At 38.7% G+C, this 16,711-nt stretch overlaps 2 protein-coding genes across 2 annotated transcripts in view; one reads left to right on the top strand and one right to left on the bottom strand.

Moving 5' to 3' along the window:
- PSMD1 (proteasome 26S subunit, non-ATPase 1) overlaps nucleotides 1-16,711 on the top strand; it is a 75,311-nt gene that overhangs the window by 25,734 nt on the left and 32,866 nt on the right. The gene's annotated exons all lie outside the window — the stretch shown is intronic.
- On the bottom strand, nucleotides 1,984-12,380 carry HTR2B (5-hydroxytryptamine receptor 2B). Its single transcript, XM_009807581.2, has 3 exons — nucleotides 12,071-12,380; nucleotides 4,912-5,112; nucleotides 1,984-2,864 (listed from the first exon to the last, which is right to left on the bottom strand). The coding sequence occupies exons 1-3, from the start codon at nucleotides 12,378-12,380 to the stop codon at nucleotides 1,984-1,986; spliced, it is 1,392 nt and encodes a 463-aa protein (XP_009805883.2).

Below are 16,711 nucleotides of genomic sequence, written 5' to 3' on the forward strand. Positions count from 1 at the left end.
AGAGTGCCTGCTTTAGGTTAAATGAGACACTAGTCTGTGATGTTTTCAGTTACATGTCTGGAAATTTGGGGGCTTTTTGGGGTATGTTTTATTCCTACTGCCTCCCCCCTTGAACTTCAAAGCAATCCAGGTCTTATTGAAGGCTTTCGATTCTCAGATATTTTTAGGTGTAGGCATCTTTTACAGCTATAGCAATCCATCAATTCTGGCTTTTAACTACAGGATCCTCTTAAACAAATTTTGATTAACGAAGGAGGAGTAAGAGCAGTTAGAGCTTATTCTAACTCAAATGGCTAGTGAATATCACCAAAAAGGAGAGGAAGGAGACAAATTACTGTAAGTACCACAGAAGTATTTTTAATACTTTCTCCTGGAACTCTCTGGCAGTTGTTACGTTAGGCTCCGTTTCGAACTTGCATATGTTTTAAATTAAATATAGATAAATAAATGTTGGAAGGACATGTTATCTTTAGTACTTTCTGTTCTGCAGATGAAAAAACCTAAGCCTTTTGCTGTACATAATTTTAGTGTGTAACTAAAGAGTTCTGAAAACATTAAAAATTAAAACAAAGCCTGAGCTGAAAATTTTACTGTAAATGAAAACTATTGAAAAAAATGGTGAGCTGGCTGCTTACTGTAAGAACTCCAGTACTTTGGGGAAATCCGATTTCTCTTCCCAAAGAAAGATGGTCTGAAACCGTCAGAAGCTCCTGATTTCCCAGATGATAGACTCCGGTAGCTTTTATGGATTGTGAGGAATGATTCTTTCTAGGAATTTTGTGCTCCGATGGAAGGCTTGAGCATGTTTGAGAGAGTGCAGATTGGGACCTGTAATCTTATGCCATTGGTCCAATGAAATTATTTTGAGCTAAGCTAAACTGTGAATGTGTGCAGGTCTAGACAGTATTGTTGTCTCTGCTGTCTGTTAAACACTTGCTCTTATTTTCAAGTGAAATAGCTATTCTATCTTCTACTTTGTGGGAACTCTATTGGATGAGGAAAGGCTTTCACTGAAGTTCCAATGGTCATAAAAAAGGAAGCTTGTTCATATGAATTAGAGGGATGTTCCAGGCACTGCCTGTCCTGTTTTACTCATGGTGATTGATGTGATATTGTCCTATTTTGGTTAAATGCTCTTAGTATGAAAATAATGCTCTTAGTATTGGTTAAATGCTCTTAGTATGAAAAGAACAAAGGGCAGTTTTCTGTGACAAATCTGACAATACCAGGCTTATGTGTATGTGAGAGTAATGGAGATGAAGTTCAGGTGGTTAAGAGATTCTGCCCACCCCTACAGTAAAACCACAAAGAGATAATTTCAGCACATGGAATTTTTTCTCACCCTGCTAAGAACCAGTTGTACCCCTGTGGAATGGGCATGTACACCTTTTGGTCTCTGGAGCGAGTGATTCTGCTTGTGATACACATACCCTCAGAGAACAAGAAAAGCTCGTACTTGGTTGTGCAGTATCAGCAGAGGAGCATATTTGTAAGAGGCAATGCAGTGAGCTTGTGTGCTGTTCTGTTTACACAGAATAAAGGTGGATTTAAATTAAAACCTGCAAGCTTGTATCCCCCTGCTAATTTCATCATAGAGCATCAACCTACAGTGTTCCATCTCTTGCCAGAATGAATGTTATAGTGGTGTTTGTACAGAGATGCTTTTCTTATAAAAATGTACTTTGGAGAGACTGAAGATGATAACTGAAGTCAGAAACTCAGACTGATTTAGCATTTATTTATTTCCTTCTTCCTTTAGGCTACAGTTCTGCATTAGTCATTTATCACAGAATGAAGTTGTGCTTGCCACCATGGGGTTGGGGTTGAAGTAGAGGAGACTTTGGAGGAGAGGAATTGATATAAATTTATAAGATACTGCTTGCATAAATAACAGAAAACAATAGTATTTATACCCTCTTACAGCACAGTTACCTAGAATAATACATACAGTAATACTATGATATGGACATGGCTGCCATTCCACTATACGTAGCTGACTTGTTCTTCTGTTTTATCAACTTCATTCTCTGTGAGCAGTAATGTATCCAGCAGAATGGCCGATGATGCTTGGATGGGCGAGCTTCTGAGCCTCATTGGGCTCTGGTACATAATGGGGTTAATCCCATTTCTCATCCCATGCATGACAAAGAGCTTGGAATTTTCTGCCACAGAGCTTCTGAAAGAGATCCTGCTGGAGCACTTCCGAAGGGCCTTGATAGGCTTTGTGGTCCGATAGTTGCAAGTGATATACCTGCTGAAGGCCTCTCTAAATGTTTTGTTGAAGAGTGTATAGACAAGAGGGTTCACTCCTGAGGATACATATCCTATCCAAACAAAAATCTCCATAAGCTTTTGAAAAACCTCCTTGTTGCAGGAGTTGCACAGAACTGAACTTATGTTTGTTATGAAGAATGGGCACCACATCAACAAGAAAAGAAAAAATACAATCCCCAGAACTTTTGATGCCCTTTGTTCATTGGTTATCGTTTGCATGGACTTCCTCCCAATCGTAGACGTTCTGCAGATAGGCATGTCATTGGACAAAGTCTTGTCCTTTCTGGAGCCATTTAGCATGGCCACCTTTTCTGGTGAGGAGGCAGGTGTTGTGTCACGCTGAAATACTGTGGACACTGTTGACCAAGTGAAACGCTGAGGTGGCTTGTTGATCAAGTAGGCCTTCTTGCGTAGCACTTGGATTGTCAGAAAATAAGTGACTATCATGATAGCGAGGGGAATGAAGAACGCAGCCACTGATCCGTACAGAATGAAGTCATGAAAACGATCAGGCATCAGGACACATGTGATGTTTGTAGAGTTGCCATTTCCATCTTCGATGCCTCTGATAGGGATTGGAATAGCAATGCCTACAGGAGAAAAACCAAGTACTTCAGCATATGGTAATTGTTTACAATCTCTTTTTTGGGCCTGAAGCTCAGGGTCTCTAAAGAAAGGTAGTTCCTGAGCTCTGGAGCAGGTACAGGGTGACAGAGAGAACGTGAATTGTTGAGAGCACCACATGGGTAATTGGGCAAATAGTACTTTGTGAGACTTGGCAAGCTCAGCTTTAACAGAGTGCCCTTTCTAAGGAGATTGGGCCTAACCCTTAGTGATTGAGGAAGCAGTATAAAGTTGCCAACTTTTCAAGTGTAAAACACATGAATTGCTTTGACTCTCGTTGTTAGAATTAGTATGGCTTTTCCTCCAGTGAAATGTGTTTCCCTAATGCCATCTGCTTTTTTTTTCCCCCGCGGGGTAACCTTTGCACTTTTTGAAGGGCAGTTCCGTAAATACATAAGAGAGAAAGACAAGTTTTATCTTAACCACATCAAGTTACTGGACACAGACAGCTGATTTTTTTCACCCTGCTTGACTCTCTCGTATACACAAGTAGTTAAATAGATGCCAGAATTATGCAGTGTGTATTTCAGATGGATTTGTTGTTTAAAGTATCTTGCATATTTAAGAGTGTTTAAATGAGGCTAGCTAGCTCTGTAATTCACCACTCGTTTAAAAAAAATGTTAGCAGTCTTGTCTTTTAAATGAATTTTTTATAACCACTAAATTACAGTCAGCACTTCATTTGCCAGCAGTCTGACATTACAACAAAAACAACAGGTTCCTTGCTGTCTGGTGAAGGTTATTTGTGCTATGTTTCCTGATACCACTTAATGAGATCTAGGGATTTACTGTATTCCTCTGCTACTCTGATTACTGAAGTTGGTTGAAGGCAGCAAGAGCAAAATGGTTTACCCTTTAGCCACTTGATCCCTTTCTTAACAAGCACACCTTCACATACAGCAAACCATTTAAAATGAGGATTGAACGAAATTAACCTTTGATTTGGAGAACCCTGGCTCAGCTGCAGAGTACTTTTGTGTTAGATAAAAAAAATATTAAAAAGTACAGCACTGATTAATAACAATAAATCAGGCATTAAAAGGTCAACTTGTAAGTGTCTTGTCATGCTAACAGTTTCCTTTTTTTGTGATAAAATAGAGATACCATCTTTTCCTCTATCATCACAGCTCTTCCAGAATTTTTTTCAAGTTGGAATTTTTGGGTTTAGACATGTACGCCTGGGCCAAGGAGGTAGATGTACCCATTTTCCTATGCATCATTTGCCTTAATAATCCAGAATAATTTTGTTCTTTCTCTTGCACACAGAACATACAGCACTATGCTTGTGGCTGCCCTGCAGCACACATTGTTATTTGAATTAAATGTTTTCACCTCTTTAGCTCATTTAACAGATTAGTTTTTTAAGCATTAAAGACAGGTGAGGTGCCACATGCACATCACAGAGGTGCTAATACCATAAACTTTTATATATTGGCATCCTTTATATAAACCGTTCAGGGTTTGATTGGGTTTTTTGCTTAGAAGTTAGCCTTTCTATATGCTATATTGCCAGTGAATCTCAGTTTTTCAGTGTGAATGTTACCAGCCACTCATTTATCTTTCAATCTTTGATGTAAGTAATTAAAGTTTTTTTTACTCGCTTCATGGGAAAATTGTAAGGCACAGATTTTAGTAGCATCTACTCAAGGCTTAAAATTGTATTTGGGACAGAATATACTACCACAGGAACATGAAACCTTGCTTCCCAGGAGACATGCTATGCATGCAGATATTGTCTTCTGATTTTTGGACTTTTAGGACTATGAAGAAGAGTGATGATTATCCCTACTCAATCTTTGCCCTTTCTGGTAAGCCTGATAAGGAGCAGCGGTTCAGGCAGATTTTTATGATGTAGCTATGTATGATCCAGGAGGTAGACTTATGCCAGCCCAGGTGTTAGGGTCTGCTAATCAATAGTACTTGGCCAAATTTTCCATTTTGCCCAGCTTTCACCTATTGTTTTGGACATGAAAATCTTCTGCATTCTTTTTCCAGTCTCCAAGTCTCACATACCTATTGAAATGAGCCAAACCACGATGATTTTGATGATTGTTGTAGCCCATGAATTGTACTGACTAGCCTGGATTGGCTTTTTAATCGCAATATAGCGGTCTAGTGAGATGGCACAGAGGTGCATGATGGAAGCCGTGGAAAAGAGGACGTCAAGGAACAGCCAGATAGGACACAAGGCAGTTGGAAAAGGCCAGGCATTGTCTGAAAGAGAACAGAAAACTCATTAGAATCTATGCTTTTTGAGAGTTTTCAGTGTGTGGTTTTCCCTTGGCATCAGTGCCTTTGAGAAGTTCATAATACTACAGGAAACGAGCTTTGCTATTGCCTCAGCTGCATTCTGTCTCACATTTTACTTAGCTCCTAACTGGCATGGTTGCTGCTGTCCTATTGATCAGGCTGTTTGTATATTGTAAGCCTTTCCCTGTCTTTTTGTCCTTTTTAGATCATAAGCTTTGTGGCAAGGACTCTGGATAAAAAAGTTTTTAAAAAAAGGACCATGACTGTGCTTGATCCTTGCGCCCTGCTGTTAAATGATTATTTTCAGCTATGTCTCCTTGATATCCTATGATTCAAGGTTGTATTAAATGGAGGAGATAGTGGGTCATAAACAATGTAGTAGTCAATCATCACAGAACCATGGTTGAATCTTAGTGGTGATCTTGAAGAATCTAGTTCACACAGTTTTAAAATGAGTTTACTGTGTCACTTGACCAGATACAGTTGAGCACTAATGTGGCAAAGCAGGGCTCTTCTGTCTCAGTAATGATTTCATAAAAATTGAAGGGCTTTCATGCGCGTTTTGTTTTGTTTTCCAAGAGCAATGGCTTGGATTTTAAGCCTGGCATCATGTTTCTTACGGTAGTTATCTGTCTTAAATGTTAATCTTTATAGCAAACATAAGGTCTGGCAACTGCATTGTGTCCAAGATAAAGGTTTTGTAGTGTTAAACTTTCCAAAAGGCTCGTATTTTTGAGAGCTGGGTCTCTCCTATCAATGTTTACAATACCAAACTGAATGAACTTTAATGAAACTCTGATTGTTTTTTTTCTTCTTAACTGCTTTATTTTCACTCATAGATAGTTTGTATTGCAAGCCAGTGCTAGCAGTGTTCAATTTGAGGTGCACCTCAGTCTTGTGTGTCTATAAGAATGTCCTGTAGTCCTAGGGAAGAAAGTGTGAACACAGAAGTTTTTTCTCTTTCTAATGGTAGAAGTTGATCTACTAAATATATTCTCCTTCTGTATAAAATTCAGCTGTACTTGATCAGTAGGCACATTAATAGTATTGCCAGATAAATCAGTTCTTCATTGAATGACGAATAAGGAAAAAAAAAAAAGACGCTTCTAACAAATCAGATTGGTTTTAATCTCCGTGCTCTGAATAAACAGATCTGTGTGCTGAGAATGTCAAATGAGCTGGGCTGTTGTAATGCCCAGTCTTATCAATGTGGTAATGTTGCAGTGGTTTGAGACGAAAACATTTTTTCATGAAGTGACTGATAGACGAAAATTATAATGGTGCTGCCTTGACTTGAATTATAAACTCCAGAGGGTGTAATATTTTATCAAGTCAGACATAGCACGTGCTTGTCTGCACTCTTACCTGTGTTGGGAAACCTCACCTGTTAAACAAAGAGAACGGATGGATTGAGCCCTGAACCGAATCTCATCCGTCCCAAAGGCAATGGACTCCAGGTGAGGATGATGTAGGCAGTGAGGCAGAAGGGAAAGAGGTGGTTTATTTTCAAATCATTAACCAGTAAATTGTAGTATCTATCTGCATATTTCATAAAATAGATATCATTGTCAAAATTATGCTTCAAAAAATTATTCTGTCAGGCAGGTATGATAAAATTGTAATTTAGTGTATTATGAAATGCTTACTCATTTAATTTTTCTATCTACACTTTCAGCTGGCAGTAAGGTGTGGTGCCTTTCTGAAGGAAAAAAAAAGAAAACCAAAATGTCTTGTAGCTCATGTAACCAGCTGTAAAAAACAAAACCAACCAAACAAAAAAAAGCCACAAAAAACCCACAAAAATCAAAGGTGAGGGAAAAATACAGTTAAAAGAAATAATTGATTTGATGGGCTTTACGTGTTTTTGCTCACTCCAGAAAAAATAAGGCTACTCCTTTGACTGTGTGGCGAAGGATTAGTTCAGATAAAACGTGAACAATGGAAAGTGTTTTCTACATCCTCAAGGATGGCAGATGATGCAGCTGGATTTCAAGTGAGCAGCTAATACTTCTGTTGGAGAATACTTATATGCTGCTCTGGATTATAACTGCTTTGCTTTCTGGAGAATTGCACTGTGATAAATTCTTTCCTTTTGAGTTTATTTGCTCTTTGCAGAAGAAAACCCTCAAATATTTTGCAACAAAAAGCTCTTTTCCTTCTTTTAAATATAGATGCATTTAAACAGCTATCTGATGCAGAGCAACCTTGTACGTTTTTGAGTTTTGAGCTCTTACAAGAGCTTTTGTTAGTTGATAAGTGCAACTGAGCAGAGAAAGCTTTGTCTTTGTCGTGTTTTAAACTGGGTGCAGAAGGCTGTAAGTTATGTTCCTGAATATAGCACTATGTACTATTATATTTGTGTGTTTGAGAGGATATTTTTTATCCAAACAAAATCAGTGTAGACTTTAAATGCAGTAGCTGATAAGAATTGAAGAATATGGTTATTATTTAAACAAAACAAATATTGTGAAACTGATGCCTTAAAGTCCAGAAGAGTCACGTAGTTGTCTGGGATTCATACTGTGGTGTATTTTGCTTTTACTTATTTTGAGTTGTTGTTGTTTACACCTGTTTTAGAAGCTCTGTGCCTCATGTTTGAGGGACTGCTCTGGGCTGAGATTTTGTGCTTTCCTGGGGGTGGTGGTGTGTATCACTGTTGACCTATTCTGTTAGTTTAGGAATAAGGAAAAGATGGAATATTAATTTCCCCTCAGGACTCAGAAAGCATCTCTGACCCTTGAAGTTGATGGTGACCTGCTTGCTTGTTGTCCTACTTTATAATTCAGACTGAAGGTAAAATGAGTATGTCCTGCCACGCGGTGGTATGAAGCCATTAGCAGGTCATGCTTAGTTTGGATTGTTACAAGTTCTGATTCTTCTAGTATAGATCCACACTGTTGGAGCAGACCAGAGCATTTATTTGGTTAACTGAGATTCTCCACCTTCTCTTTCCTTGGGATTTGAAATGTTGATTTAAACAAGCTAGTGGACTGGGTTTTTAAATATATTTTTTTAAATGCCTAGGTTACCTGACAAACGTGCTTGTCTGAAAGCTTGTCTGGTTTCTGCAGCTGTCAGGTGGTATAAGATAAAATGATATTCCTCCTTCCTACAAACCTTGCCTCAGATCCTCCCAGCACTGCAGCAGTGCTGCTGTTGCAGATTATTTTCCTTATTTTGAGTCAATACAAGACAAGATACACGTTTTAAGATTTGTCTTGCACCTTAAGAGAAGATGAGCTTTTACCACAACTGTTTACCCTTGATTAATCTTTATTTAAGAAAAACTTTATTTATAGGAAATGCCTTGGAAATGTGTAATCCTCAAAGTATGGTATAGAAAAGCTGCTCTCGCCATAAGCCAAAAGGTTTTTTTGAAAGCTTGGGAGAAAGCACTGCTTATGTACATGTATAAGCATGATTAAGAGAGATTTTTAAATAGACTTGGAAACCGTTTGTTCTTCTGCTATAAGGGCTGCTGAAATGTGTTGCCTGTAAAGGATTTTGTTGCTGTTAGATAATGATGCTTTTACTGAGATGGAAATTGGATATTTATAATCACTAGATGACTTAAGTCTAGGCTTCAATCTTCAAATTGGTGTGCGTGTGTCTGTAGCCTGCGTGTGTGGCGTTCACCCTCGTGTCGGTATTCAGCTTCATGAACTGCATAGGCCTGGTGTTTCCAGGCTGCTGGCTTGCTGTTCCACCCCTGTGGCTGCCTGCCTTTATTTTTCTGCTATAATTATAGCTTCAACAGTAGTTGTTCACTGTCCTGTAGTTTTTCGAATTTAGCCAAAGTAAATTTTTTTTAAAATTAGAGTTGCTTTGTGAGGAATAAACCTTTGTTTTCTTACTTATCTTTAGATTTGACATTTTGGAAAGTAACCCTCAATTAAAGCAGTTTTCTCTGGTAGTTTGCACAAGCAAGAAGGGAAGATTTGCTGTGGGTCATCATCAGTAATGGGGGAAGATTAAGATGGCGATTGCTTGTGATAGATTTTAAAAATAATGGTTTGCAGCCTAGGACGATCAGCATTATTTTCTGATTTTTAAGTGGATGAATATCAGGAATAGAGAGTGTATTTTAAAAGATAGTACATGTACTGTCTCCAAGTACCCCATGGCCCACCAAACCGCGGACAACAGACTTCTTCCTCCTGTGGGCTTTGCAAATGAGAGGATCTCTCAAGTTTATTTGTTAATTTCGCTGACCGATGAATAGCAACGTTTTTGCTTTCCTTCAGTAGTTCGCAGTGTTAGAAATTTGGATAACTCTTTTGAAAGCTAGATTTCAGAGAATGCAGTGATTTCCTAGCATGCCCTCCTATTTTTTTGGAAGAAATGAGAAGAATTTAGCAAGCAATGAAAGCAATGAACTGTTTGTATATTCTGACACTCGCACTCCTAAATTAAAACTGCAGTGGATATGTGTACCAGAGTACATTTTGGTCGCTCTGCTGAGAATAAATAATCTGCTGCTCATGGTATTATACCTGCAAGTCGGTTACAGATTGATTAAAGGGGCAGCTCTTTATTACAGAGACAGTCTATTTCTGAAGATTTTTCTGTAAATGTACCATCAGAGCATGGAGCCAATATGTGCAGTAGGTTTTGAATTTGAATGCTCTGTGACACATTAGTTTTTACAGTCAGTATCATTTAATGTGACTGCACTTTAGTTCACACCTTTTCCCTCAAATATTCTCCACATGATTAGATATCAGTCCCAAATCAGAAACATAATATTTGTATTCTGTATCTAGAAGCTGCACCCAGCTATTTCATTATTATGGAAACATTCCTGTGTGGGAAGTGCCAGGAGGCTGGATTTAATTGTCTCTCTGGCTATCAGTGATTATTCTATGTTCAAGTAGTTATCTGGCTAATGTAGCTTCAAGATTTAGACTTGTTATGTATTTAAATGTCTGTTCTAGCTTCATTCCACTAACTTCTCATGTTTTACTCATGGTTTGAACTTCTATAAACACCTCAGCATCTTCTGTCAGTCGGTAAAGAGGCAAAGCAGTTTTTCTGGTTGGCTGCCAAAGAGAGTCTTGTATGCAAGAAATTTCAGTTTTAAGCACTGCTATGTGAAAGGCTGGTCGCACTCTTACTTCGTTAATTATAACTAATTTTGCTACTTTCTTGTAAATTTCCTGCAACATGAAAGATGCTTTTGTTTGACTTTTAAATTAAGGTTCCTGGCATGCTTTAAACTGTTGTAACCAGGGCTTAGCACTGGATTAATGGAGAGATTAAGGAGCAATAGTCTCTGTATAAAGTTAAAAAGAAAAGATTTATTAGTCTAGCAAAATAAAAATAATAAAATCCAAACCAAAAAAACCTCCACCGCCACCAAAAAACAACTCCACAGAATGCAGAACTTGCCTTCCCTTTGTATTGATTGCTAGTCCAATACTAGTACTTCTTATGGTTAGTAGTTTTATTTTTATTATTAATGAGGCCTTTGGCAGGAACCTAAGCAGTTACAGTATCTGTGTGTAAGTATGTGTATATATACCTGTTTCTTGCCTTCACACACATGTGCACATACATGACATACCAAGGTTTTTTATAAATGACTGGGTTTTTTTCAAGTTAGAAATCACTGTCCTGGTCATGTACATTCATTTTTCTTTTTAGAAACTGTTGCTTGAAAAAAGACTATTTTATGCTCTCAACATTGAATTCTGACCTCCAATTCCTACTTCTGTTTAGGGAGAAGCAGTCTGTAATATACAGAAATTCAGTCTCAAGGCATTTAGTGAATAAACACATTTGTTAATAAAGTGATACCAGTCTTCCACAGCAAACAAAAGCTACTGATGGCCTTTCTGAAATAAAGTTTATGATTGTGTTTGCTTGTTGCTCAGGCAACTCTTAGAGATCTACCATAGGAAAAATGAACTCCTGCAGCCTTTCATTTTCTAGGGCCCAGTGGTATCTATACCTTAAAGATAATTGTGTAAATCTGTAAGCTTATTGAAAAACCTGTCTCGTTGATTTTTTTCCCATTTGTATGATATGAAAATAGACCATTTAAAATGTATTCTTAAAGAAACTTTAGGAGTAAAAGAGAGAGGCTTTCCGATGGAGCTGCCTCTGATAAGTTGTCAAAAACAATCGCTGAAATAAAGCTGGGTATGAGAGCATATGAAAAAGTCATGCTTGTTCTGTAATGACTAACCAGAAGGAAAATGTCACACCCAATATATGTTCATGTAAAAAATACCTATTTTATTCCGTATGAACCAGACTAATGATAAATCTGAGTCTCAAACATTAGCTGCACAGATTGAGGCTTCCTTGGCTTGACAGATGAGTTAATTCTTTGGGATGCTTTACGAACCTGCCGCTTTCCCCAGGGTGGACGAAAATCAGTTTCTCTGAAACTGGTACTGGTAAAGTTTGTTGTCACTGATGGTGCCAGGGACCACCTCTGACTGCTCACGGAGCTTGGAGTTAGTACTAAGGTAAAATCAGGTGCCTGACTCCTAGAAAGTTCAAAACCTGTTCAGTGTACTGAACAGATACCTAGTCTTCATTTCATGTTTTTTTAAGAGAAGACTACCTGCAATTAATGTAATATCGAATAGAACAGATACCAACATTGTGCCGATGTTAAAAATAATATCACACTGTACAAAATGTAATTTTCCCATGTCCAGCTCCAATTTAGTATCAGTTCTAAGCCTCAGGTGATTTTTGAATGGTTAGTTTCAAGGGAAAGAATATCCATAGTGGATATTCCCATAAAAACCTTAAGCTATATTAAGGTGACAGGGAGAAAAGATTTAGCAGCCCTCATCCAAGTGATTTTTAAAATTGTAATGGTGGAAAGCAAACAGTTTTTCTGTTTGAATTAGACCTCCCCAAATTGTACCCCATATGCTAACCTGATGAAACAAACGTCTGTACTTACCAAATAATATTATGAGAAGGGCAATAGGCATCACAAACAGACCCACGAGCAAATCTGCCACCGCCAAGGACGTCAAAAAGTAGTTGGTAGCATACTGCAACTTTTTCTCCAGAGACACCGCCAGTATGACAAGTATGTTCCCCCCAATGGTGGGGATTATCACCAGGAGGATCAGTAAAGCTGCCCAACACACTTTGTTTCCTTGTTCGTCACTTGGGTAGTCCTGCTTGGGTGCTCCTGTTACTGAGAGAGGTGACAAAGATCCATTGCCAACTCCAGACCCATTCAAGAAATGTAAAGGATTGGACATTTTTGTGTCCAGCAGAACGTATTCAGGAGCTGTATTTTGGGAAGGAATTGTGTACGGTGTAAGAGTTCACTGTTCCTCTCTGGTCCAGGATGGTCCTGAAGAAAGGCCAGCATGGTCATCTGCTATTTTGAGACACAGTAACCATGTCCAAGCTGGTATCCAATTTTTTTATCCTGTGCCTTGCTGGGCGCAGTTAGGTCTTAAAAATGAAAGTCCTGCCTTGTGTCCATCTCTGGTTGGTAGGGTTCAGTAGTCTGGTCTCCCCTTTACAGCGAGGTTCAGGTTTCAGAAGATTATAGGAGACAATTCAATAGCTGTGAAAAGTAAGCAGTGCATTAGCTTCCTTCCTTTTTTTCTTTCTACAGCAGTAAAAAGTGATAGATTAATTTGGATGCCAAATGGTTCCCTTTAGATGCAGTGTACGTAGATTTGCTCTTTGTAAGTACAAACTGATGCAAAGGCAGATGCTCGCGTTGTGTATATGCAACTCCTCCTCTCCCGAGTGTCTAGTCTCCAGCAGCGTGTGCGTAGGCAGACAGCAGTTCCCATATTTCCCCTTATTAAGAATCTTATTTCTCCACAGAGGGTCACCCCAAAAATATCTTCAGAAATGATGTATGAGGTTTCTGTTTTAATGTCTACAGTTCCTAATTTATCAGGTGAGGGTCAGGAAGCTGTAGACAATAAAACACTGGTGACAGTCTCAAGGGGACCGTAAAGATTTATGGAACTGAGACATCTAAATTTACCCACTACTTGAAGGGGGGTGTGTGTGAGTAAACCGTTTGGTTTTGTAATCTGAGCAGGGCTTTTATTAAGCTCAACTTTTTCTCCCTCTCTCTCTTTCTGTCTCTGTCTCTCTCAACTCTGCTGAAGACTTAACGCTTACGTTTCCCCCTTCAAGCAGAAACTAGAACAGCTGTCACAGCATTTAGCTGAACAAATGCTCAGTTACTGAGAAGATTTGATGTGTTGCAATTTTCAGGTGAAGAAAGCCTTACCTCTTTCTCTTGCATTTTAGTAGAATTCACTTTGCATCCAGGAGGATCCTTTGTAGTTTTCTTTTTCATCACATGGTGGATTTTAAGATAAGATTTTTCACTACTCTTTGGAAAATAAGTTGTTCATTTGGTTTTGTTTTTTATAATTTTTCTAAAGCTTGTTTCTTTGTGTGCTTTTGTTTAGCACTCACGTTTCTTCTAACACCAAGATTAAGAATTTCTGTTTTGGGAAAACTGTATTTCTTACCCAGGTATTTTCTCCAACTCTTCAATGGAGGAGAAGAATCATTCTTGCCACATTTAGAAAAATACAGAAATAAGGTTGTGTTCTTTTTTTGCTGTCCTTTCTCTTCCATTCTTTTGATATTACTTCAGTGATTAGCAGAGTCTATGTGCAGTTTTCTCTTTGTTCAGTAGCAAAGCTTGCAGTCTGCTGCTACCCTTGTTTGTTGATTGACTCATTCCAGTGTATCCAGCTCCAGTGCTTGAAAAGGAGGAAAGTAAATGAGTGGGGGTTCGGCTGGAAAAGAGCCAGAGAGCGTTAATTGATTCAGTGCTCCAGTACTATAATGCGTGCTCCTTGTAGCTGTATCAGGATGTGCAGATCCTGTAAACGACTCTTTACGCTACAATATTGTAGCTATACGCACCATAGTCTGTGTGTGTGCCTGCGCGTTCGCTCTCTCCTGCTCGCTCGCTCTCTGGACGGAAGCACAGTTAACCCTAAAAAGTTCTGCTGCCCTGTACACACTCCAGTTTTTTTCTTGACTGATTTTATAAAAGTGGTGTCTAGCCCAGTATTTCAAGTGTGTGCACCATTACTTCAAATTTTCCTTCATGCAGCTGCTTTTTATTATCATGAGTGTTCTCTTTTGTTACCTTCCAACTTTGTCAGATGTGTGTATGTCTTATAGTTCCACATTAAAATGGAAATAGAGTTCACTTCCAAGGACGTTAGCTGGACAAGTGTGTAACAGAGTCCTTGAGTTTAAGGGCATAAGAGACCATGAGATCATGGTCTGACCCCCTGTACGTCACCAGCCATTACATTCCATGAATTGCTAGTGCTCACCAGGCTTGAGCTGGGAATTGTGTCCTCGGTGAACTGTGATCAATTTATATTTGTTTAAAAAAATTTAAAAAGCATTCATATCTTTAGGCTACAGCTACTTTGGGGCCAAAGAGAGAAAGCTGCTGCCAGAAATTAATAGAAATACTTGACTTAGAGTGTGTTCAGATCATGCAATAGAATTTCCACCAAAGTTGTTTTCACTTGTTCCTTATTTTTCCTGTTTAAAGGAAACCTTTGGTAAGATTGCATGTTGTATTCATTTGCAATTGACTTTTGATATCTTTATTCTTCAGAAAAGTATATATTAGGAAATAAAGATTAATCCAGCTATGGTAATTCTGTTTGCTTATCTGACCACCTCCCCATTGTCACCCCTGACAGTACTGAGAGTAGAGCACACGAAAACATACAAAAAGCAGAAATCAAGAGAGGACAATACTGTATTGGGCTAATGTGCATTTGGATTCAGTTTTCCTTAAGCTCTGATCAACTTTTGTTTTATTTTATAAATCTTGAAGGCTCTCCTGGCATTAATCTAACTGTACTTAAAGTCTTTACCAAAATTTCCGTTGGATTAAACACAACCAGTGTTTACTCTTTCTGATTGTACAGATGAAGCTTGTTTTCCTTCATCATTGACACTTAAGCTATTTTTTTCCTTGTTGAAGGCGGCTGGAATTATTACCGCTTTCTGGAGATGGAGCTATTGGCAGTATGTGTGAATCATAAATGGAAAAAAAAAAAAATGTTCCCGGAGTAAAACCACCAAAGTATAGTACAGGATAGATTAATCCTTCAACTTCAGTGGTCTACTTGTGGGTGTACGCCGCGTGCAGGTCTTCATGTCACATCTCTGAATTTAAAGAACAGAATTAAAACTTCTGGGGAAAAAAAATAGACAATGTATCTATCGGAACCATCTGCTGATCATCAGCATCAGTTACTGATCAAGCCTGTGTTGGAGCTGAAGCATTATCGTGAAAGAGGTTGGTGTTTTGTTTTTTTTTACTTCTCACGTTTTCTTTTTCACAGCACAGTAGACACTATACCTCAATCGCTTCAGTGTGGGGGAAGTATCAGAGTTATAGAGGTGTAATTTTGTCAACTTGAGTTCTGTATTACCTCTTTATAAATTTCCTTCACAGATCTTACCGTCTGAGAAGCATCACTGTTGGTTACTGCAGTAAAGAGCTGTTTTGGTCAAAGTGAAAATCAAGTGTTCCCACTTCTCTGGAATGCCTCAGTGGATGTTATAATGTAATTTATATGATAAAATCATCTCTTTAGCCACTTAGAATGGCTAAATTAAATAAATTAGGAGGGGGGAGGCACCTTGATGAAGCACCAGCTGAAGACTGTGCTGTTGCCTGCAGATTGCTGTGATGAAAGCAGTATAAATGCATTCATATCTAATTGAAAAGGAAATTATTTTTTCAAATATAGATGAAACCAGAGTTTTCTTAGGAACTCATAGAGGAAGATGATATGAGTTTAGTTGCATGTAGGTTTGCATAGCATATATACCTGCTTGGTGCTTTGCTTGATTTCAGATGATTAAAAAACTTATCTGCCTTTTGTGATGTTTTTTGAACTTTCCCAGGTTTGAATAATGTCTGAGAAACACATCCTCCTGTATATCTATTACAGATCTGCAGCAGGTTCTTCACTGCATGCTTCTGGCCATGCTTTTTGTGCAGGCCACTGCCCTACCCCCATGTCCAGTTCCTCTCTTGTGTTAATGAGAGTTAAACCCTAAATCTTGCTAGACCCCACTCCTGGTCCACCATAACAGGAATATGTGAACCACGCATAGATATTGTCTTTTCCACCCCTTGCTGTTATTTCTGTTTTCAAATTGTCAATACTATTTTATCTGAATGGAGCCATGTCTACATTAGATGTGAGCTGACACTGGTGTCAGTGTTGTTCAGTCGGTGCTCAGGTTCATCTGCTGCGCCATTAGCAGCACTCAGCCTCATCCTCCTGGCAGCGGAGGCCTCCGAGACATTCTCATTCTTTAGCAAGTCTTGATTAGGCAACCAGGAGGCATTTCAGAGAAAAACATTGTGCAGAAGGAGGCTGTGTTCCGCATGAAATAGTTGCAGAGAATTCCTGGCACGGGAATAGTTCGGATCCTTTTTGTCGAGAGAGAAAGAGATGGGGTTTACACCCGTGCTTAGTCTACACTGTAATATGTCAGTTTGTTACATTTTTCTCTGCAGGTTTTCCACCTTCTGTGTTTCCCCCCCTCTGCTACA

Source organism: Gavia stellata, chromosome 11, assembly GCF_030936135.1.
Source record: "Gavia stellata isolate bGavSte3 chromosome 11, bGavSte3.hap2, whole genome shotgun sequence".
Classification (NCBI taxonomy): domain Eukaryota; kingdom Metazoa; phylum Chordata; class Aves; order Gaviiformes; family Gaviidae; genus Gavia; species Gavia stellata.